The following is a 24,875-nucleotide window of genomic DNA, read 5'->3' on the forward strand; positions in this document are numbered from 1 at the left end:
AAGCACTGTTTGATAGTGTGAAACGCATCAGCTCTTCTGTCTATCAAACAGTGCTTAATCATAGCTATGATTAAGCACTGTTTTATAGTGTGAAACGCGTCAGCTCTTCTGTCCGTTCTGCTGCGGCATGTATTTTTTGATTTCTTATGACAAATAAAGGGTATTTTTTGGAGTGCGGCTTTCCAAAATGTGTCTCAAATTTCGTTGCTATATGCATTGCCAACACCTGTGGCTTCCAAACTAAAGGAGAGGTTTATTCCAATCTGACCTGCCTGGAGAGGTGATATCCCTTTCTCCATTAGAAAAACGTTATTAATAAAAAGACAATAAACAACTCACACAGGTAGCAAATATGGCACCTGTCATAAGCATATCACGGTACAGACCCCATGTGGATACATGGCAGATCACTCCAATCCAGGAAACAGCCTCACTGCAGCTGGCTGGGTATAGACATGTGCAGAATTAAAAAATGTGTTTTGTTTCGATTTGTTATTTGCATAAATTTGTTTAGTTAAATTCGTTTAATCCATTTTAATTTGTTTTCGGAATTAGTTTCCTTTATTCGTATTTGAATCTATTCAAATTTTTGGAATTAGAATTCAAATCGTTTTTGAATCAATTTCAAATAATTTTCAAATTCAAATAGTTTTCAAATTTGAATAGTTTTTGAATTCCAAAAAAACTTTCTAATGTGCAAAGTTTTCAAATTCGAGTGGTTTTTAATTTGAAAAGTTTTCCAATTTCCAAAGAGAATAAAAAAGAAAAGAAGATAAAGGAATAGAATAGAAAAAATTAAATAGGAAAGAAAATAAAATAGAATATAATAGAGTAAAGCAGAACAAAAAATATAGCAGAAAATAAAAGCACAGAATAGAATAAAATAGAATAGAATAAAATATAATTAAAAAAAGCATAAAATAGAATATAACCATCTTTTGAAATTCGAATAGAAAAGAATAGAATACAAAAGAATATAAGTCAAAAACAATAGAATATAATAGAAACAATATAACCATTTTCCAAAATTCAAATAGAATCAATTTGAATTTGAGAGAATTAGAAAATAATACAGTAGAATAGAATAGAATAGAAAATAATAGAATAGAATAGAAAAACAACATAATAAAGGAATAGCAATTGGTTTTGATAGGAATACACCATTTATTTTAAAAGCAATGGAGTCTGACTCTGAAGGAAGGTACCTATTTATTAAAGGTTCCCTGTTTAACTATGAGTATACTTAGGTCATATAATTTGGAACCCACCACAGTACAGAACACTGGGTCAGAATACACATGGCATAAGGAGAGTCACATTGAAAATATGGGATAGGGTACACATACAGAAAAAATTTAAGTATAACTCCCCTTTGATCTATTTAAATGAAAATGAATATTTTGAACCAGGACGGAAGGAGGTGGGGGGGTAATTTGATAAAAGAAGGGGACACACAATTGAAAGATGTAGTAAAAAATGGGAAAATACTCACATTTCAAGAACTTAAATTAGACACGGGGTGATGAAAATTGACATATGACGGTACATTCAACTGAAGCACTTTGTGCAGAATCTCCCAACCCCCATTAGATCTGGAGAAGATTACACTCAGTTGGAGAGGTTGACCTTGAGGGAATATCCCCCAAAAAAAAAATATATAGCAAGTCTATATAAAATCCTCCTAGGAGAAGAGGAAGGGGATGTACCGCCATATATTAAGAAATGGGAAAATGAAATAGGGACACGATGCACTTTACATAAGTTAGAAAAAATCTGGAAGCTTACTCACAGTTCTGCGATAGATATTAAGACGGCCAAAACAAACTAAACTAAACTATGAATGTCTGGCAATATGGTATCTTACGCCAGACTGAATAGGCAATTTTCAACGGGAGAAGTCTTCAGACTGTTGGAGGGGGTGTAAAATTAAAGGTACAATGCATCATATGTGGTGGGATTGTCCCGTTATTAAAAAATACTGGAGAGATATATTGCACCTAATCAAGACAATCATTAAGGAAGACATTCCAGAGGACCCATGGATATGCCTTTTCCATGGGACAGATAGACCAGTTAGATAGGCTGTGGAAAGTCCAAAAACACAGGATTGGATTTTCAGGGTAAATTCTATACAAAGATTGGAGAGAGATGACGAATGGGGGAAGACCAGATAGAAGAAGTAGAGGAGTGGAATAAGTTTAAAAGTACATGGAGGTATTTGATGGAGATCACTCAATAAATATGAAAAGTGGTAGGAGGAAGAAGGAGGGAGGATAAGGGAAAAGAAGGAAGAGGAAAAGGAGGAGGGTGAGGCTGGAAAATGAAACAAAAAAAAAAACTATGAGTATACATTTGTTAATATTTACTGCCCAAATAGTCACCCTTGTGTTTTTTTTAGAAAGATATTGAACAAACTAGAACATTTTAAGGAGGGGAAAGTTATTATGGCAGGAGACTTTAATTTTGTGCTTGATCCAACTCTTGATACTCAACCTATTTCCCTACGTTCAGAAGGGGTAAAACCTTGAAGCTGTCAAACAAAAACTATATCAGCAGCAATTAGTGGAGGTGTGGAGAATTATGCACCCTAAGGGGAGGGACCTCACATATTATCCTCAAGTTCATTCATCCTATTCAAGAATTGATTATATCCTAGACCATCAGCTTTTAGAGGGCCTATTAAAAGTGGAGGTGAAGTCAATCACCCTCTCGAATCATTCTCCGGTCTTATGCCGCGTACACACGATCAAACAATCCGGTGGAAAAGTCCGGCAAACTCAAGTCCGCCAAACAATCCCCCCCGTGTGTAGCCTCCGGCATACTTTTTTGACCCGACAGTACGGCGGACTTAGAATTTCGGTTTTTCCAAAATTCTGTCCGTCGGACTCGCATTTCGGAGGACAATCCGGCCGTGTGTATGCCAGTCCGCTGTACTTTAGAAATGAGCGGACTTTTCCCGCCCGGAGAAAAGTCCGCTCATTTCGAGCGGGTCTCCAGGTAGGCGGGGCCCGCGAAGGAGACGTCGCTTGCCCCGCCTGGTATGGACTTAAAGGGGAACCCCAACGCCGAAAAAAAACGGCGTGGGGGTCCCCCCCAAGTCCACAACAGACCCTTGTCCGAGCACGCTACCCGGCTGGCCAGGAAAGGGGGGCGAGCGAGCGCCCCCCCTCCTGAGCCGTACCAGGCCGCGTGCCCTCAACATGGGGGGGTGCCTTGGGGAAGGGGGGGGCGCGCGGCCCCCCCACCCCAAAGCACCTTGTCCCCATGTTGATGAGGACAAGGGCCTCTTCCAGACAACCCTGGCCGTTGGTTGTCGGGGTCTGCGGGCGGGGGGCTTATCGGAATCCGGGAGCCCCCTTTAATAAGGGGGCCCCAGGATACCGGCCCCCCACCCTATGTGAATGAGTATGGGGTACAATGTACCCCTACCCATTCACCTGTAAAATAAAAGTACAAAAAAAACACAACACACAAGATAAAATAATTTATTGCACAGCTCCGGGGGTCTTCCATCTTCGGGGGTCTTCTCCTCCGCTATCTTCTTGTAGCTCTTTTGCTAGCGGAGGAGTCCGGCTTTCTTCCTCGCCGCCGGCCTCTTCTTCCAACTTCGGGGGTCTTGTCCCCCTCTTCGGTTCTTCTGCCGGGCCACCGCGCCTTCTTATAGCTCTTTTACAGGCGGTGGCCCGGTCTTCTGTCGCCGCCGCCGCCGCCTTCCGTTCTTCTTCTTCTCCTTCTTCTCCTGGAGATGTTGACTCGACGCTCTCTAGGGCCACAATGCCAGGGACGCGCTGCGCGGCCACTTATATAGGGACAAGGGGCGGTGTCACATGGCTTTATGTCACATGGGTTGGTCACATGGGTTGATGTCACATGGGGACTGTGACATCGTAAGGGGGCGGGGTCACCATGTGACACCAACCCATGTGACATAAAGCCATGTGACACCGCCCCTTGTCCCTATATAAGTGGCCGCGCAGCGCGTCCCTGGCATTGTGGCCGGAGAGAGCGTCGAGTCAACATCTCCAGGAGAAGAAGGAGAAGAAGAAGAAGAAGAAGAACGGAAGGCGGCGGCGACAGAAGACCGGGCCACCGCCTGTAAAAGAGCTATAAGAAGGCGCGGTGGCCCGGCATTTTTTTGTGCCATACAATGTGTACTCAGTGTGAGTACTTACTGCAAAATGACTCCCTTATCAAGTATTTGGAAGACTACAAGTTTGATGCTATGTTGAATGACCCTGTCTACCCATGTGGAGAAATCATTGCTGAACATCTTTCTATGCCGTTCATGTCTTTCATAAGGGGGGCTTTGGTGCAGACCTGGAACAACACAGTCTCCAGTCCCAGCTTCTTATGTTCCCAGATTCTTTACTGTGTACACCGACCATATGGAGTTTACTCAGAGAGCGAAAAACTTTATAATAAGTTACATCGACCAGATTGTATGCTTATTCTATGCACCCTATGCCCGTTTAGCTTCAGATTACTTGCAAAAGGATGTCACAGTTATGGATCTTTTCAGTAGAGCTCCATTTGGCTTCTAAGATAAGACTTTGTAATCAAATTTCCTAGACCTACTATGCCAAACATGATCTTTATAAGAGGCATCAATTGTGTTTGAAGAAACCCTCTGACTCCAGAAGTTGCAATGCTTGCTACTGCCTTTAAAGTCTGTGTTTCTTTGTTTTTTTAACTGTTGTGCTATTATTCATTGTCAGTAAATAACAGGGATGAATTTGCCAACTAGCATACCAGGCCTTTGTGAATTAAGGTGCAACTCAAGCCAATTTTTTAAATATAATTTTGATCAGAGTGAGGAAGAGTTACAGCCCCTGTAAACTTTTTTTTTTACAGTTGTCTATGTTCCCATGCAGAAAGTTCTCCTCACTTCCTGTATTTTTAACAATTGTTACAACAGAAAACAAGAACATTCAAAACCATCCTCTTTATTACTTACTAAGGGACAATTACTTTTCCTCAAAAAGTTGAATGCTTTTCTAAGTTTGCCCATGCATTATAGTTTGAAGAGAAAGTTCAAGTATGTAGTAATCTAAATAATTTTTCTCTTACTACCTACTTTCTCAACTTTGTAGAAATGCATATGTAGCAATTTAGCTTTCAACTGCAAGACTGACAGATATTGATAAACATTTGTTATCTGAAAAAGTTCAATAAAAAAGCAAAGTTCGTGTTGTGATAGCTGATAAGAATTAGAATGGAATACAAAGTGCATATACGTGCATACAGTGCTGTGTAAAGAGTTTTGAATGAACCTCTTGGCAGACATGAGTTTTTGCAACATTCTTAGATTTCTTTTTTTTTTGGTGACATTTAGACTGAATGAAGGTGGAAAGCTGCTAGTTGTACCGCAAGATGGAAGCCATTGGCTCAGCATGCGAAACCTGGTGGAGGAGTTGTCCCACAGAGGTCATGAGAGTGTTGTGGTTGTCCCGGATGTTAACTTTCACTTTAAGAATTTAGACCAATTCACAGTGAAGACTTTTTCTGCTCCTTACACCATAGAATATTTGGAATCAATGATAGGAGACTCTACTGATGCAGTGTTTGGAGAGAGAACAGGCTTACAGAAAGCAATGTATATGTATGATAGAATGGTGACTATGAGAAATTCTTGTGTAGCAGCCTGTCAGAAACTTCTTTACAATGAAACTCTTATCAATGATTTGGAAACATTCAAGTTTGATGCTATGTTGACTGATCCGTTTTTCCCATGTGGAGAGATATTAGCAGAACATTTATCTATTCCAACTGTGTTCTTCATGAGAGCGGCTTTATTTGGGGTTGACCAGGAAGCAACCCAGTCTCCCAGCCCACTTTCCTATGTGCCACGATTCTTCACTGGGTACACTGACCACATGACCTTCAAAGAAAGAGTAAAAAACTTTCTGTTGAGCAATGCGGAGCGGATTATGTGCAGAATTTTCTATGCTCCTTTTGCCAAACTGGCATCACAATTTCTGCACAGGGAGGTCACAGTTGTGGACCTTTTTAGTCGGGCTTCAATCTGGCTATTAAGATATGACTTTGCCTTTGAATTTCCAAGACCTTTAATGCCAAGCATGGTATTTATTGGAGGAATCAATTGTGCTAAGAAGAAGCATCTAAACCAGGTAGATATTATTGGTGTTAAAACTATTTGAATGAAAAAACAAATGCATGCAATCCAGCATGCCAAGTTGTGAATGGGCCTTAATTAAAGACCAGTAATGAATTTAACAGAAAAAAAAAAAAGATATTGGCGTTAAATTGCTACTTGTATCTCTTAAGTTAAAGATGTGAACGGTCCTACAAGTTTGCATTTTACTTTGGAGTTATAGAAAACCATATAGCCAAATCTTGCAAATATAAATTATTTAGTAGCAGATCATCTCACAAGCAAAACATCTCCATAAGAGACAAAAGAGCTCAACGTTTCTTCTTATTGGGGTTGATTTGCTTGAAGGTAAATAGGCTGTTCACTTTGCAAGGGAATTTGCCCCAGAGCCTAGTGAATGAGGTGAAGCTCTACTTCCTTCATCGAATCATGTACAAGAAAAAATGCTATTTTTTTTATTTTCCTTACATGTGAGTGGGTATTCTTTGCAAAAGGAGCCACTTTCATTAGACTCTGGGACTAACTCCCCTGCAAAGTGAACAGTCTAGTTGCCTTTAGTAATTCAACTTCCTTGTGTTGTATGAGGATTGCAGACATGCTCCAAACCAGTGTGAAAATCAATAACCAGGTTGTGCTGAAAAGAATACCAGAGGGCACCCACCTATGTGCAGCATTAGAAAAACGTTAGAATGGACAGAAGAGCTGACATGTTTCACATTATCAAACAGTGCTTAATCATAGCTATGATTAAGCACTGTTTGATAGTGTGAAACACGTCAGATCTTGTCTATCAAACAGTGCTTAATCATGACTTTGATTAAGCACTGTTTGATAGTGTGAAATGCGTCAGCTCTTCTGTCCGTTCTGCTGCGGCATGTATTTTTTGATTCCTTATGACAAATAAAGGGTATTTTTTGGAGTGCGGCTGTCCAAAATGTGTCTCAAATTTCATTGCTATATGCATTGCCAACACCTGTGGCTTCTAAACTAGAAGAGAGGTTTATTCCCATCTGACCTGCCTGGAGCGGTGATATCCCTTTCTCCATTAGAAAAACGTTATTGATAAAAAGACAATAAACAACTCACACAGGTAGCAAATATGGCACCTCTCATAAGCATATCACGGTACAGACCCCATGTGGATACATGGCAGATCACTCCAATCCAGGAAACAGCCTCACTGCAGCTGGCTGGGTATAGACATGTGCAGAATTAAAAAATGTGTTTTGTTTCGATTTGTTATTTGCATAAATTTGTTTAGTTAAATTCATTTAATCTATTTTAATTTGTTTTCGGAATTAGTTTCCTTTATTCGTATTTGAATCTATTCAAATTTTTGGAATTTGAATTCAAATCGTTTTTGAATCAATTTCAAATAATTTTCTAATTCAAATAGTTTTCAAATTTGAATAGTTTTTGAATTCAAAAAACTTTGTGGAAAGTTTTCGAAATTCGAGTGGTTTTTAATTTGAAAAGTTTTCCAATTTCCAAAGAGAATAAAAAAGAACAGAAGATAAAGGAATAGAATAGAAAAAAATTGAATAGGAAAGAATATAACAGAAAATAAAATAGAATATAATAGAGTAAAGCAGAACAAAAAATATAGCAGAAAATAAAAGCTCAGAATAGAATAAAATAGAATAGAAAAATAGAATAGAATAAAATATAATTAAAAAAAGAATAAAATAGAATATAACCATCTTTTGAAATTCGAATAGAAAAGAATATAAGTCAAAAAACAATAGAATATAATAGAAACAATATAACTATTTCCCAAAATTCAAATAGAATCAATTTAAATTTGAATAGAATAGAATAGAAAATAATAGAATAGAATAGAAAAACAACATAATAAAGGAATAGCAATTGGTTTTGATAGGAATACACCATTTATTTTAAAAGCAATGGAGTCTGAGGCCGCGTACACACGGGCGGACTGTTGGCTCAACTTTGTCCGCTGAACAGTGTTTCAGCGGACAGTCCGCTCATGTGTGGGGCTTCAGCGGACAGTTTCAGCGGACAGTTTGACGAACAAAGTTTTTCGGAAATTCCGAAAAACTGTCCGCTGAAACTTGGTTTGAGCGAACAGTCCGCCCGTGTGTAGGCCACTTTCGAAATGAGCAAACTGTTCCAACTCGGAGGGAAGTCTGCTCATTTCGAGCACGTGTGCAGGTAGGCGGGGCCCGTGACGGAGACGTCGCGGGCTCCGCCGCCTGGAATGGACTTAAAGGGGAACCCCAACGCCGAAAAAAAATCGGCGTGGGGGTCCCCCCAAAGTCCACAACAGACCCTTGTCCGAGCACGCTACCCGGCCGGCCAGGAAAGGGGGGCTTGCGAGCGCGCCCCCCTCCTGAGCCGTACCAGGCCGCGTGCCCTCAACATGGGGGGTGCCTTGGGGAAGGGGGGGCCGCGCGGCCCCCCCACCCCAAAGCACCTTGTCCCCATGTTGATGAGGACAAGGGCCTCTTCCCGACAACCCTGGCCGTTGGTTGTCGGGGTCTGCGGGCGGGGGGCTTATCGGAATCCGGGAGCCCCCTTTAATAAGGGGGCCCCCGGATACCGGCCCCCCCACCCTATGTGAATGAGTATGGGGTACAATGTACCCCTACCCATTCACCTGTAAAATAAAAGTACCCAAAAAAAAACACAACACACGAGATAAAATATTTTATTGCACAGCTCCGGGGGTCTTCCGTCTTCGGGGGTCTTCTCGCCGGACTCCTCCGCTATCTTCTTGTAGCTCTTTTGCTAGCGGAGGAGTCCGGCTTTCTTCCTCCCCGCCGCCGGCCTCTTCTCCCGACTTCGGGGGTCTTGTCCCCCTCTTCGGTTCTTCTGTCGACGCTGTCGCCGCTGTCGCCGCCGCCTTCCGTTCTTCTTGTTCTTCTTGTTCTTCTTGTTCTTCTCCAGGAGATGTTGACACGTCGCTCTCTCCGGCCGGAATGCCAGAGCCGCGCTGAGCGGCCACTTATATAGTGACAATGGGGCGGTGTCACATGGTATATGTCACATGGGTTGGTCACATGGTGACCCCGCCCCCTTACGATGTCATAGTCCCCATGTGACATCAACCCATGTGACCAACCCATGTGACATATACCATGTGACACCGCCCCATTGTCACTATATAAGTGGCCGCACAGCGCGGCTCTGGCATTCCGGCCGGAGAGAGCGACGTGTCAACATCTCCTAGAGAAGAACAAGAAGAACAAGAAGAACAAGAAGAATGGAAGGTGGCGGCGACAGCGGCGACAGAAGACCGGGCCACCGCCTGCAAAAGAGCTATAAGAAGGCGCGGTGGCCCGGCAGAAGAACCGAAGAGGGGGACAAGACCCCCGAAGTCGGGAGAAGAGGCCGGCAGCGGGGAGGAAGAAAGCCGGACTCCTCCGCTAGCAAAAGAGCTACAAGAAGATAGCGGAGGAGTCCGGCGAGAAGACCCCCGAAGACGGAAGACCCCCGGAGCTGTGTAATAAAATATTTTATCTCGTGTGTTGTGTTTTTTTTTGGGGTACTTTTATTTTACAGGTGAATGGGTAGGGGTACATTGTACCCCATACTCATTCACATAGGGTGGGGGGGCCGGTATCCGGGGGCCCCCTTATTAAAGGGGGCTCCCGGATTCCGATAAGCCCCCCGCCCGCAGACCCCGACAACCAACGGCCAGGGTTGTCGGGAAGAGGCCCTTGTCCTCATCAACATGGGGACAAGGTGCTTTGGGGTGGGGGGGCCGCGCGGCCCCCCTTCCCCAAGGCACCCCCCATGTTGAGGGCACGCGGCCTGGTACGGCTCAGGAGGGGGGGCGCGCTCGCTCGCCCCCCTTTCCTGGCCGACCGGGTAGCGTGCTCGGACAAGGGTCTGTTGTGGACTTTGGGGGGACCCCCACGTCGATTTTTTTTCGGCGTTGGGGTTCCCCTTTAAGTCCATTCCAGGCGGCGGAGCCCGCGACGTCTCCGTCGCGGGCCCCGCCTACCTGCACACGCGCTCGAAATGAGCGGACTGTTGCCTCGTGTGTGGGTGAGTCCGCTCATTTCAAAAGTTGCGCGGACTTAGTACGACGAACAAAGTTTGCCGTATTTGTCCGCTCAAAAAGTGCCGTGTGTGGGCGTGTTCGTTCATTCAAAAGTTTGAGCGGACTGTTTGACGAACTTAGTTTCGGCAGACAGTCCCCGCGTGTGTACGCCGCCTGACTGAAGGAAGATACCTATTTATTAAAGGTTCCCTGTTTAACTATGAGTATACTTAGGTCATATAATTTGGAACCCACCACAGTACAGAACACTGGGTCAGAATACACATGGCATAAGGAGAGTCACGTGGGATAGGGTACACATACAGAAAAAATGGAAGTATAACTCCCCTTTGATCTATTTAAATGAAAATGAATATTTTGAACCAGGACGGAAGGAGGTGGGGGGTAATTTGATAAAAGAAGGGGACACACAATTGAAAGATATAGTAAAAAATAGGAAAATACACACATTTCAAGAACTTAAATTAGACACGGGGGTGATGAAAATTGACATATGGCGGTACATTCAACTGAAGCACTTTGTGCAGAATCTCCCAACCCCCATTAGATCTGGAGAAGATTACACTCAGTTGGAGAGGTTGACCTTGAGGGAATACACCAAAAAAAAAAAATATAGCAAGTCTATATAAAATCCTCCTAGGAGAAGAGGAAGGGGATGTACCACCATATATTAAGAAATGGGAAAATGAAATAGGGACACGATGCACTTTACATAAGTTAGAAAAAATCTGGAAGCTTACTCACGGTTCTGTGATAGATATTAAGACGCCGAAACAAACGATAAATGTCTGGCAAGATGGTATCTTACGCCAGACTGAATAGGCAATTCTCAACGGGAGAAGTCTTCAGACTGTTGGAGGGGGTGCAAAATTAAAGGTACAATGCATCATATGTGGTGGGATTGTCCCGTTATTAAAAAATATTGGAGAGATATATTGCACCTAATCAAGACAATCACTAAGGAAGACATTCCAGAGGACCCATGGATATGCCTTTTCCATGGAACAGACCAGTTAGACAATACAAAGCTTCAATAATTCCAACCCTGCTTAATGTAGCTAAAAGTCAAATTCCAAAAAAATGACAGGCAGTGGAAAGTCCAAAAACACAGGATTGAATTTTCAGGGTAAATTCTATACAAAGATTGGAGAGAGATGTCGAATGGTGGGAAGACCAGATAGAAGAAGTAGAAGAGTGGAATACGTTTAAAAGTACATGGAGGTATGTGATGGAGATCACTCAATAAATATGAGAAGCGGTAGGAGGAAGAATAAGGGAAAGGAAGGAAGAGGAAAAGGAGGGGGGTGAGGTTGGAAAATGAAAAAAAAAGTATACATTTGTTAATATTTACTGCCCAAATAGTCACCCTTGTGTCTTTTTGAGAAAGATATTGAACAAACTAGAACATTTTAAGGAGGGGAAAGTTATTATGGCAGGGGACTTTAATTTTGTGCTTGATCCAACTCTTGATACTCAACCTATTTCCCTACGTTCAGAGGGGAAAAACCTTGAAGCTGTCAAACAAAAACGATATCAGCAGCAATTAGTGGAGGTGTGGAGAATTATGCACCCTAAGGGGAGGGACTTCATATATTTTTCTCAAGTTCATTCATCCTATTCAAGAATTGATTATGTCCTAGATCATCAGCTTTTAGAGGGCCTATTAAAAGTGGAGGTGAAGTCAATCACCCTCTCGGATCATGCTCCGGTCTTAGTAAGCTTGAATCTGAAGGATATACCAGTTAGGCAAAGATTCTGGAGGGTGGATGAATCACTCTTACATGACCAATCTTATTGATGCATGAAGCTAAGAAAAGCAGGAAGCCCGGGTTTTTTCTATCAATTGATGCCGAAAAGGCCTTTGATAGACTAGACTGGGACTTCATGCTGGGGACATTGCAGAAATTTGGCATAGGACCATGTATGCTGAGGTGGATTGAGGCCTTGTACTCTAAACCTACGGCCCAAATTCTGGTGAATGGCACTTTATCGGAGCCCTTCAGGCTATATATTGGTACACATCAGGGGTGCCCACTCTCCCCCTTACTTTTTGTGTTCTCTCTGGAACCCTTTTTAGCCTCCATAAGAACTAACCATGAGATTAGAGGGATAGAAACTGCAGGACAAGAATATAAGATATCCACTTTTGCGGATGACATTATGTTCTATATAACATAGCCTTCACAAACACTCCCAAAGATCTTGGGAGAATTGAGTAGTTATGGATCTGTCTCCAATTTTAGGACCAACATGGAGAAAACTGAGATATTAAATATCTCTGTCTCCCCAACTGAGGGTAGGCTTCTCAGAGCTCTCTTTCCCTTTGTGTGGAAACAGAAGGGATTGAGATATCTGGGAATATACCTGTCAGTATCAAAGACAGATCTATATCAAGATAATTATTTTCCCCTATTGAATAAAATCAAACACGATTTGAAAGGGTATCCTGCACATAGATTATCATGGTTTGTTAGGATAAATGTGATTAAAATGATGATTCTTCTAAAAGCCCTATACGCCTTCCAAAGCCTGCCGATCAATATCCCTGGAGCATACTTCAAAACCCTTAGATTGATTCTGCTGAAATTTGTATGGAATAACCGAGCCAACCGTATCACCTATAAAACAATAAGTAGACCAAGAGAGAAGGGGGGAGTGTTCCTTCCAGACCTTGGAAAATATCATGAGGCGGCAGTGTTACTGAGGATCGTGGACTGGGTCCATGACTCACCATACAAAAAGTGGGTGTCCCTAGAGGAAAGTGTGAGTAAAGTTGCCAGATTATTTGGATTCCAAAGCAATACAGGGGGCACTCGGGAGAAATAGCATCCAATCACTATAGAAACATTTAGATTATGGGATAAATTACTTAATAGCATTTCATGGCAGTATAATAGTCCCCCGACCCCCTTGACTGGGAATAACTTTTTTCCACCAGGGAAATAAAATAACCAGTATCTAAAATGGACACTATCAGACCAGCTGAGGCTTAAGGATGTCTTGAAGGGGAAGGTTTTGTGCTCATTAATGGAGCTGAGAGAGAGGTATGGTACGACCCCATGGGATGTGTGGAGATATAGACAGCTCCAACATTTTGTGGATTCTCTCCCAAAACCTCTCTGTGATGCTTCTAGGTTAAACTCGTGGGAAAGATTAATTGATCAAGGGGGAATAAATAGACAGGGGATCTCAAATATCTATAGGAGATTGATATCCCCTATGGATGATGGAGCCGCATGAATAAAGGAGCGGCTTAGGGAGATAGATAAGACTAGGCTTATGGAGGAAGTAATGAACTTGCAAAATGACTCTGAAACAAGATTTGCTAGTATTTGGAAAGGATGGTCAGAATTTAAACAATCTCTGATATACAGGAGTTATATGGGAATTGAGGGTGGTAGTTAGGGTCCTGCGCTGGGCCCCTTCCCCCCTTCTTCCCCCCTCCCTTTTTTTTTCTTCTTTCCTCCTCCCCTTCTCTATGCCCCTTACGAAGAGGCACATTATTAGGGGTATATAGTGGTGGTTGAGACATAGACATATACATGAAAGAGATATTAATAAATAAGGTAGGAGTGGGGGGGGGGTGTTTTTATTAAATAAATAATATAGACTAGAGTGAGGATGGGGAACAAGCACTACACGGGGGGGAAATGAGAGTGTGTGGGGGGGGGAATAAGGGTTGTATATAAAAACACATTAAATATATAAATTTAAAGAGGAAGGGGGGAGGGATGAGAGGAGAGGGAGTGAAAAGGGGAAGTAGGGAGGGGTTGTACTTAATTTTTAAATTTTTATAATTTTTTTTTTTTTTTGGGGGGGGGGTTGTGAAGAGGGGATTGGGAGCTAAGGGCGCGGTATCCTTACCTCCACACTTAGCAGGAAACAAGGAGATAGGGAGAAAGGGGGAAGAAGGGAGAGAGGAAAGGGAAAAGTAAAAGAAAATGTTTTGACTATAATTTTTTTCAGAAATGTGCCCTTTCGAGAGGGAATGATAAAGGATAGATCCAATTTTTGTCTTTTTTCTTGTTTTTGTATTTGTAAATGTGTATGTATTTTCCCTTTTTTGAATGTTTTATATTCATGTATTGGAAATTACATGGAAGAATTTGTATGTTTATAATAATTTAATAAAAAATAATTTAAATGAAAAGAAAAACAACATAATAGAATAGAAAGAATATAACCATCTTCCTCTTCTAATTTATTATTTTCTATTCTATTTAAATTAGAATTGATTTGATTTGAACTCTGGGAAATGGTTATATTCTTTATATTCTATTGTTTTTAAAATTCTATATTTTTTCTATTTGTTTATTATAGAAAAAAGGGAGGGCTATGAATTTTCTAGGCAGAATTACAAAAATTGTTATTTAAAAAGGTATAATTGTATTTACATAAATAGCAATATATTTATAAACATCTTAACCACTTAAGGACCACCTCCTGCACATATACGTCGGCAGAATGGCATGGTTGGGCACAAGCACATACCTGTAAGTTGCTTTTTAAGTGCCCAGCCATGGGTCAGGAGCGCGCCACCGCCAGCGTGCTCCTGACCCAGTCCTGAGCTCCGTGACTGTTGCAGATTTATATCCTAGATGGTAACAATATACCACCATAAATCTTTATTATCTTCTTGTCAGTACCATTATAAATTTGCTCCAGAAGAAGCATAAAGATACGCGAAACATGTCGAGCATGAATCCAGCATCAACACTCATCCTTGATGTTCCGCAACTTTGTCTATTATACCAAAGTCTTGGACTGGTTAATATTGAAGAAAATGTCTTCTTCCTACTATTAATTATATTATGGCTACGGAACTAATAGCGGTAACATCTTTTGTTGATGAACCCATGATTGCTTATGACTTTTTAAGATGTTTATAAATGTATTGCTATTTTCGTAAATAAAATTATACCTTTTTAAATAACAATTTTTGTAATTGTGCCTAGAAAGTCCATAGCCCTCCCTTTTTTCTTTTTTCTTGATTTTAATTCAGGACATGGCACGCTCATTTACTATTTGTGCATCCACCACACCACATGGTGTATTGATACACTTATCGTCTTTTTATATTTGTTTATTATATTCTTTTCTATTCTATTATTTTATATTCTATTCTTTTCTATTAAAATAAACATGTATTCTATTCAAAATTAGAATTTCAGAAGATGGTTATATTCATTCTATTCTGTTGTTTTTTTCTATACAATTCTGTTATTTTCCATTCTATTCTAATCTATACTTTTCTATTCAAAATTCAAATTTCGGGAACATGGTTCTATTCATTCTATTCTGATATTTTTTCTGTACTATTTGTGCCATAAACAATTACCTGCCATTCTGTTATCTAAGTCTCTAGGTCATTTGTGTTTGATTTTTATTTTTTTGTGCCATACGATGTGTATTCAAAGTTCATTTCTGAAAAGGATTTCAGCTCAGGCTACAGTAACATTCATTCTGTGGAACCTCTGGATGTAGTCATGGGGACCTGGGTCATGTGCTTCAGTTTTATTGGAATTCTTCTTTTCTCCACAGCATTTAGACTAAGTGAAAGTGACAAATTGCTTGTTATACCACAAGATGGAAGTCTTTGGCTTGCCATGAGTAGCATGGTTGAGAAGTTGTCCCAAAGAGGTCACCAGATTGTTATGGTAGTCCCTGAAGTAAATTTTTACATAAATAAGATGGATAATGTCACAGTGAGAACTTTTACTGTACCCTTTAACAAATAGTTTATGGAATGTTAAAGGAGACTGGTCTGTTTATATTTCAATACCGGCCTGTTCTGCAGGATGTAAAGTTTATGTATGATAAAATAGTAAACATAACCAGTCTTGTAGTTACTCAGTGTGAGTACTTACTGCGAAATGACTCCCTTACCAATTATTTGGAAGACTACAAGTTTGATGTTATGTTGAATGACCCTGTCTACCCATGTGGAGAAATCATTGCTGAACATCTTTCTATACCGTCCATGTCTTTCATAAGGGGGGGCTTTCTTTGGTGCAGACCTGGAAGCAACACAGTCTCCAGTCCCAGCTTCTTATGTTCCCAGATTCTTTACTGTGTACATCGACCATATGGAGTTTACCCAGAGAGCGAAAAACTTTATTATAAGTTACATCGACCAGATTGTATGCCGCTTATTCTATGTACCCTATGCCTGTTTAGCTTCAGACTACTTGAAAAAGGATGTCACAGTTATGGATCTTTTCAGTAGAGCTTCCATTTGGCTTCTAAGATATGGCTTTGTATTTGAATTTCCTAGACCTACTATGCCAAACATGATCTTTATAGGAGGCATCAATTGTGTTAGAAGAAACCCTCTGACTCCAGAAGGTGCAATGCTTGCTACTGCCTTTAAAGTCTGTGTTTCTTTGTTTTTTTAACTGTTGTGTTATTATTTGTTGTCAGTAAATAACAGGGATGAATTTCCAGGCCATTGTGAATTAAGGCGCAACTCAAGCCAATTTTTAAAATATAATTTTGATTAGAGTGAGGAAGAGTTACAGCCCTTGTAAACATTTTTTTTTTTTACAGTTGTCTGTGTTCCCATGCAGAAAGTTCTCCTCACTTCCTGTATTTTTAACAACTGTTACAACAGGAAACAAGAACATTCAAAACCATACTCTTTATTATTTACTGAGGGACAATTACTTTTCCTCAAAAAGTTGAATGCCTTTCTCAGTTTGCCCATGCATTATAGTTTGGAGAGAAAGTTAAAATATGAAGTAATCTAAATAATTTTTCTCTTACTACCTACTTTCTCAACTTTGTAGAAATACATATGTAGCAATTTAGCTTTCAACTGCAAGACTAACAGATATTGAGAAACAGCTGTTAACTGAAAAAGTTCAACAAAAAAGCAAAGTTCATTTTGTGATAGCTGATAAGGAATTAGAGTGGATTACAAAGTGCATATACGTGCATACAGTGCTGTGTAAAGAGTTTTGAATGAACCTCTTGGCAGACATGAGTTTTTGCAACGTTCTTAGATTATTTTTTTTTTTGGTGACATTTAGACTGAATGAAGGTGGAAAGCTGCTAGTTGTACCGCAAGATGGAAGCCATTGGCTCAGCATGCGAAATTTGGTGGAGGAGCTGTCCCACAGAGGTCATGAGAGTGTTGTGGTTGTCCCGGATGTTAACTTTCACTTTAAGAATTTAGACCAATTCACAGTGAGGACTTTTTCTGCTCCATACACCATAGAATATATGGAATCACTGATAAAAGACTATACCGATACAGTGTTTGGAGAGAGAACAGGCTTACAGAAAGCAATGTATATGTATGATAAGATTATGAATATGAGAAAGTCTTGTGTAGCAGCCTGTCAGAAACTTCTTTACAATGAAACTCTTATCAATGATTTGGAAACATTCAAGTTTGATGCTATGTTGACTGATCCGGTTTTCCCATGTGGAGAGATATTAGCAGAACATTTATCTATTCCAACTGTGCACTTCATGAGAGGGGCTTTATTTGGGGTTGAGCAGGAAGCAACCCAGTCTCCCAGCCCACTTTCCTATGTGCCAAGATTCTTCACTGCGTACACTGACCACATGACCTTCAAAGAAAGAGTAAAAAACCTTCTGTTGAGATATGCAGAGCTGATTATGTGCCGAATTTTTTATGCTCCTTTTGCCGAACTGGCATCACAATTTCTGCACAGGGAGGTCACAGCTGTGGACCTTTTTAGTCGGGCTTCAATCTGGCTATTAAGATATGACTTTGCCTTTGAATTTCCAAGACCTTTAATGCCAAGCATGGTATTTATTGGAGGAATCAATTGTGCTAAGAAGAAGCATCTAAACCAGGTAGACATTATTGGTGTTAAAACTATTTGAATGAAAAAACAAATGGATGCAACCCAGCATGCCAAGTTGTGAATGGGCCTTAATTATAGACCAGTAATGAATTTAACAGAAAAAAAAAAGATATTGACGTTAAATTGCTACTTGTATCTCTTAAGTTAAAGATGTGAATGGTCCTACAAGTTTGCATTTTATTTTGGAGTTATAGAAAATCATATAGCCAAATCTTGCAAATATAAATAATTTAGTAGCAGATCACCTCACAAGCAAAACATCTCCATAAGAGACAAAAGAGCTCAACGTTTCTTCTTATTGGGGTGGATTTGCTTGAAGGTAAATAGGATGTTCACAGGTAAATAGGCTGTTCACTTTGCAAGGGAATTTGCCCCAGAGCCTAGTGAATGAGGTGAAGCTCTGCTTCCTTCATTGAATCATGTACAAAGAAAAAAAGAAGACGCCAGGTAGAAATTATTGGTGTTAAGAATATTTGAATGTAAAGCGTACCATGGTGACTACTATTCTTAAAAAACATTCCCCTGACATATATGGCCTGCAAGAGACACATCTTGTACCGGACTAATTATCTTGTGTGAACTACTCATGGGTGGGCTGGGCGTACCACTCCACACACACCTCGTATTCCTGGGGTGTGAGTGTCCTGGTACACCGAATTGTGGATTTTCAATTAATCGATAAATTAATTGATGCTAGGGGACGTTATGTGATTTTGTTGTGCAGGATTTATCAGATAAAATGCATAATTGCAGCCTTGTATGTGCCACCGCTGTTTGGCTTAGAAGTATTGAGAACTGTGTTGGCATACCAGCTGGGCAGTCCGGATGTTCCTTTTATTGTGCTGGGAGATTTAAATTAGCCATATTTTAAGCAAACACTGGCACATTTTGGGGAACGATAGGGTATTGAAGACCATCTTAGCCAATAGACCGCAGGTTGTGTTTAGGGATGTTCCCTCCTTGAGAGATAAGTTGGCACCTAATGTGTGGAACCCCCCTGAGAATATATCTAATTTCTTTGGAGATTTCACAGGCTATTATCAATGTAGGCGATGCCAAGCATGTTCCTTAAATGGATGTAGAGTCAGGAGGACTACCAATTTTACCTCCATGGCCACATCCAAAAATTATAAAATTTAACCCTTTGTTGCTTGTTCTATGGAGGAGGTGGTGTATTTACTGCAGTGCCCTTGTAGCCTGCAGTATGTGGGCAGGGCCAAATGCCCTTTAAGTGTATGTCTCAATGAGCATATTAATAATATTAGGAGTGGGTTTACCAAACACTCTGTATTAAAGCATTACCTGATTGCCCATAGAGAGCCCTCTAACACCATTTTCCTTGGTATAGACAAATTTATCCCCCATTGGAGGGGGAGTAATTTGGTAAGGAATATTTCAAAATTAGAAATGGCATGGGTACACAGATTGAAGACAAATACCCCTCACGGTTTAAACCTAGACGTAGACGCGTTTATTGATAACGCTTGAGTTATGAGTACTGTAACAAGTTATGTGATTCTATTTTCTATGTTTTGATGTGAACTCGATCTGAATCATGGGGTGTAGGTCCCTGAGTAAGTAAATCTTAAAACTTTCCCTTTTGGTGAAGCTTTAGATTATATAGTATGTATAGATCTATGTCCGTTTATGTGTTTCCTTTTTTTGGCATATATAATATAACATATACTAGGCATATGCAGACTGAAATATTTTGTTTTCGGAATTTAGTTTTTGTCCGAAAAATGAATTTATTTCGTTACTCCCGAAATACGTTTTTATTTATTTTGTTTTTCGTAAAAAATTGCATTTGTCTGAAAATCCAAATGAATTATGGTCGAATCTGTCATTGAAGGCTTATGGTGTCTGTCGGAATGTTTAAAGAAGATTCGACGGAGCAGCGAAACTCACTTATGATGTTGCAACCATACATTCCTGGTCGAACATTTAGACTACAAGCTATAGTAGGATTCTAATGTTGTACATCTTCTATGGGTTTTTTAAAGGCTATTTGCATTGCACACAGGTCATTAGCATTGGCATTAAGAAAAAATAATGCGTGGGCTCCCCCGAAATTCCATACCAAGCCCTTCGGCTCTTAAAACGAAATCTAGTATATGTTAGACATGTGCATTCATTTTCGTCGGAATGCATTTTCGTCCGAATTTCAGGTATTTTCATTATCATTTTGACAAATGATAACGAAAGCACAGAATCCGAAAAACAAAAGATCCGACATAAATAAATGTTTTATTTTTTTGACACAGTTCGATACAGATAAGGGATTCGACGTGACTCTAACAATAACAATCTGTGTTTATTGAACTTGTGTCATAACAGTCCATTCATGCACACAGGGGCAACACGACTTCCAGCACTACACTCATGTCGTGTCCAAGTTGCTTCCCAAAGTAGTGCTGGAAGTCGTGTTGCCCCTGTGTGCATGAATGGACTGTTATGATACAAGTTCAATAAACACAGATTGTTATTGTTAGAGTCACGTCGAATCCCCTATCTGTATCGAACTGTGTCAAAAAAATAAAACATTTATTTATGTCGGATCTTTTGTTTTTCGGATTCTGTGCTTTCGTTATCATTTGTCAAAATGATAATGAAAATACCTGAAATTCGGACGAAAATGCATTCCGACGAAAATGAATGCACATGTCTAACATATACTAGATTTCGTTTTAAGAGCCAAGGAGGCACGACTTAGGATAAATAGTGGTGGTGCTTTTTGCGAACTGGTATTATTTAAAGTTTTCTTGCACCTTACTTTATGTATTTAAAAAATGTTTTCCCCCTTTTTCTCTTTTTGGTCTATTTTCCCTTCAATGGGTGGTATAGTGGCTATATGCGTGGCCCCCTTGTACCTGGGAGCCAGTTATTCTAATGAGGTTATTGATGTATGTGTGGTCTGGTAGGGATTTATATCCTCACATTTGAGCACGTATGCATACATCGATTTCCATTTGGAGCTTTTCTGTATTGGTCGATTTGGTTGACACACGATATTTATCCTTAGGATCTGATCTGCCAGGATGGGTGTAATAATTTAGGTTAGGTATGTTGTTTTCGGGGTTGGTGGTAAGGCAAGGCATTGATCTGTTTTATTCAACTCAAATTGTGAAACTCTAAGCCCACGTACACATGGTCGGAGATTTTGCCAACCAAATCCGTCGGATTTTGCCCGTCGGATTTAGTCTGACGGATTGTGTCCGAAACTGTTGCATACACACTGTCGGGCCAAGTTGGCGAAAAATCCGATCTTTCAGAACGTGATGACGTAATTTCGTTACGATGGGACTACATTCAAGCTAGTAACCAATAGCTTTGATGTAGGAATTTGATCTGAGCATGCGTGGCACTTGGTCCGATGAAAATGCTCTACACATGATCGGATTAGGTCCGTCCGGCCCAGTTGGTCGGGAAATATTTCCAACATGTTGGAAAATTGGGTCAGACGGAGATTCGGACGGAATCAGTCCGATGCATATCACACACAGTCGGATTATCTGACGACGCGGTCCGATAAGACTCATTCCGACAGATTCTCTGACCGTGTGTACAAGGGCTAATGGGTGAGAAAGTATTAAAAGCATCATTGTATTTGATGCGGTAGCGCCCTATCCTCTTTTAATATTGGATTTAGAATAATTCCCTTTTCCTGACACAGGTTATCATCTAGGGTGGAAGGTGGACTTTTGTTCCGCCTAAAAGATAAAACAAAAAGCAATTTGGTTACACTACTTGAGCTTTCAGCGATGTCGCACTTTGAATGACAATTGCATGGTCATGCTACGCTGTACCCAAATGAAATTTTTATCATTTTTTCCCCACAAATAGAGCTTTCTTTTGGTGGTATTTCATCACCTCTACGGTTTTTATTTTTTGCTAAACAAATAAAAAAATACCGAAAATTTTTTTTTGTTTCAGTTTCAAAACTTTGTAAATAAGTAAGTTTTCTCCTTCACTGATGGGGCTACACTGATGGGCACTGATAAGGTGGCACTGATGGGCACCAATGAGGTGGCACCAATGAAGTGGCACTGATGAGGTGGCAGTGATGGACACTGATATGTGGCACTGATAGGTGGCACTGATGGGCGACACAGATGGGCACTGATAGGTGGCACGGATTGGCATGGATGGGCGGCATGGATGGGTATGGATAGGCAGTACAGATGGGCATGGATAGGCGGCACAGATGGGCATGGATAGGCGGCACAGATGGGCATGGATGGGCACTGATAGGTGGCACGGATGGGCACTGATAGGTGGCACAGATGGGCACTGATAGGCGGCATTGTATTATATTATACTGTACTAATGGATGCCAATCAGTGCCAAACAATAATGCATGCCAATCAGTGATGCCCATTGTGGGCACTGATTGGCATCCATTATGGGCACTGATTGGCATCCATTGTGGGCACTGACTGGAATCCCTGGTGAAACTGAAAACAGGAAAAAATATATTGCGCTAACCCCAAAAGTAAAAATTAGTGCATAAATCAGCAGCTACATACGAACATAACCAAATTCATATAAAACTCCAACAATATAATGTAGCGCTAAAAACCTGTTTTTAGCACTACATTATATTGTTGGAATCCCTGGTGGTCTAGGGTGGCATACCTTGTGCTGGGCATTCCTGGTGGTCTTGTGGCATCCCTGGTGGTCCAGTGTGGGAATCCTCGGGGGGTGCTGTGCTGATAATCGATCAGCACAGACCCCCCCGTCAGAGGAGCAGCCGATCAGCTCTCCTCTACTCGCGTCTGACAGATGCGAGTGAGGAAAAGCCGATCACCGTCTCTTCCTATTTACACTGTGATCAGCCGTCGGAGACTCTTTACCGAGATCGTAGTTGCGGGGTGTCAGACTGACACCCCGCAACAACGATTGCCGCGATGCGCGCCCCGGGGGCTCAAAATCCTGATCCCGTCATATGACGTCCGGTCAGGATTTTGGTTAAGGACCATTTTTAGCCCCGTGGGCCGAATATAATAATTTTTTGTTTGTTAGGCAGAGGTTGATATTATCACCAGAGGTGGATGAGATGCTAGAAATTTTTTAGTTTATACCTAGTTTTATATTGTTTCATGTGTGGCGCCTTGAGGTTGGAGAACTATCCAGTCATAGATGGTAATTCACCCATTCTCAAGATGGCACTGCCTATACCAAACCACTTACCATTCAGATCGAGGCTTGGTTCTTGTATAAATAGCGGTACGTCAGTATGCCGCCTGTGCCCCATGACAACGTCAAACCTGTGAAGAAACGCGTAGGAAGGAGCAACGTGCTGACGTCACCGCGCGCTACATCCGTTGTTTGTTAGCACGGGCATGTGTACTGCAGGTGGCCGGCCGCAAGTTTGTTGTTTTTATATATACTTTTTCTTATTCTTTGTTTTTAGTTTGAGCTAGTGTTTGTATACTACCTAGCATTTTTTTAATAAATACCCTCGGGTTTTACCTATAGTCGTTCCACCTTTCTTTTTTTCGATCGAAATCCCACCACTATCCAGTGCTGTAATTTTGTCCACCGTTAGTGGAAGAATAATGGGATTGAATCCAGACCGGGGGCCACCCTTGTGAAACGAGGACCGGACGGTTTGGTATATCACCTGAAGAAAAGACCTAGGCTGGGTAACAGCTATAAGCATTAAAGCACTGCAATCTGGTATTGAATAATATATCATAGGAATGTACTGATTTTTCTTCACAGGCATATTTACGGACACTCACTTATAAGGATACTTTGTAGCATGGATTGTTTGAATTTGGGTATGCCATTTTAGTTTTTTTTACAGGATTCATTATATGCATTGAAAAATTAAATTTTCACTTTTTTCGTGGTGTGGTTAATATTTTTTATTTTGTCACAGCGCAACCTTTTTTTGTATTTATGTTGTATTGTGTGTATCTTACGTAGTGTTGCAGCTAATAGTTTTTGTTTAATATATTTTTTTTTTGGTCCAGCACAGTTTTTCTTGCTATACTAGTTTTCCGGATACATTATTATTGCAGCAGGACTTGTTGATTTTTTAAACTATATATTAATTTGGGTCGTTATTTGAATTATATATTATTAATTATATATATTATCAATTATGGACATTTTTGAGTTTAGAGCCACTAGGGTGGTCAACACAGAGGGGGTCTGTGAAATTTTTAGAGAAGGGGATGGTGATCTGGGAGGTCTATTTACTAGATTGAAGAACCTCACGGTATCTGAAACTCATAGCCAGTGGGATATAGCCTTTCTGGAGACATACATAAAACACCAGATGGTCCCTCGGAGCCTGAGGTGGGGGGTGTGTCCCCAGAGAGGTGAAGTTCAGCTGGATGAATGGTACAAATACTTCAATGATGTTGGTGTGAATTTTATAAGATTTTTGGTTGAAAGAAAGACAAATAAGTTGTCAAGGATTGATGAGGAAATTAAAATCATAAAAGAAAAACTGGCTCCTTTCAATAAGAGCGAGGAATACAGCTAGAGGTCTAAAAACCTCTTGAAATGCCTTGAGAAAGAAGATAGGGAACAGAAAATTAAAAAGAAAAAGAAGTATAATAGGGATATGTCTGATTACCAGACACATAGTGTATTTGATTGGCAGAAAAAGTTGCAGGCAGAACAAGGGGCTAGCAACAGTCCTGACATGGACACTACACCACAGTTGGGTGGTTTAGCGAGCGGTGGTCAGATGGGAACCATGCCTGGGGTGCAGTGGCGGGCTGGTGAAGTTTTAGGATGGGGGGGCGCAAGACCACGCCCTCAGATTTGGCCCCTCCCACTTCTCATGAACCACACCCCTTATCGAATCAACATCATATTCCAGGCTGCACATTATACACTGGGCTCTGCACATCATATACCAGGCTGCACATTATACACAGGGCTC

At 40.8% G+C, this 24,875-nt stretch overlaps 1 protein-coding gene and 2 pseudogenes across 9 annotated transcripts in view; all 3 read left to right on the top strand.

Moving 5' to 3' along the window:
* LOC143924139 (UDP-glucuronosyltransferase 1A1-like) overlaps positions 1–24,875 on the top strand; it is a 253,643-nt gene that overhangs the window by 179,325 nt on the left and 49,443 nt on the right. Inside the window, exon 1 of one of the 9 annotated variants that reach the window (XM_077448208.1) lies at positions 17,080–17,963. The exons of the other annotated variants lie outside the window; for them this stretch is intronic. Within the exon in view, the coding sequence (XP_077304334.1) occupies positions 17,100–17,963 (864 nt within the window). The 5' untranslated portion in view covers positions 17,080–17,099. Of the gene's footprint in view, positions 1–17,079; positions 17,964–24,875 lie in introns of those variants that run through there. 9 annotated transcript variants of the gene reach the window in all.
* On the top strand, positions 5,227–6,173 carry LOC143925443 (UDP-glucuronosyltransferase 1-2 pseudogene; annotated as a pseudogene).
* On the top strand, positions 15,580–16,618 carry LOC143924141 (UDP-glucuronosyltransferase 1A1 pseudogene; annotated as a pseudogene).

The sequence above is a fragment of the Lithobates pipiens genome, unplaced genomic scaffold, assembly GCF_037356315.1.
Source record: "Lithobates pipiens isolate NorthernLeopardFrog02 unplaced genomic scaffold, aLitPip1_a1.2 Scaffold_22, whole genome shotgun sequence".
Lineage (NCBI taxonomy): Eukaryota > Metazoa > Chordata > Amphibia > Anura > Ranidae > Lithobates > Lithobates pipiens.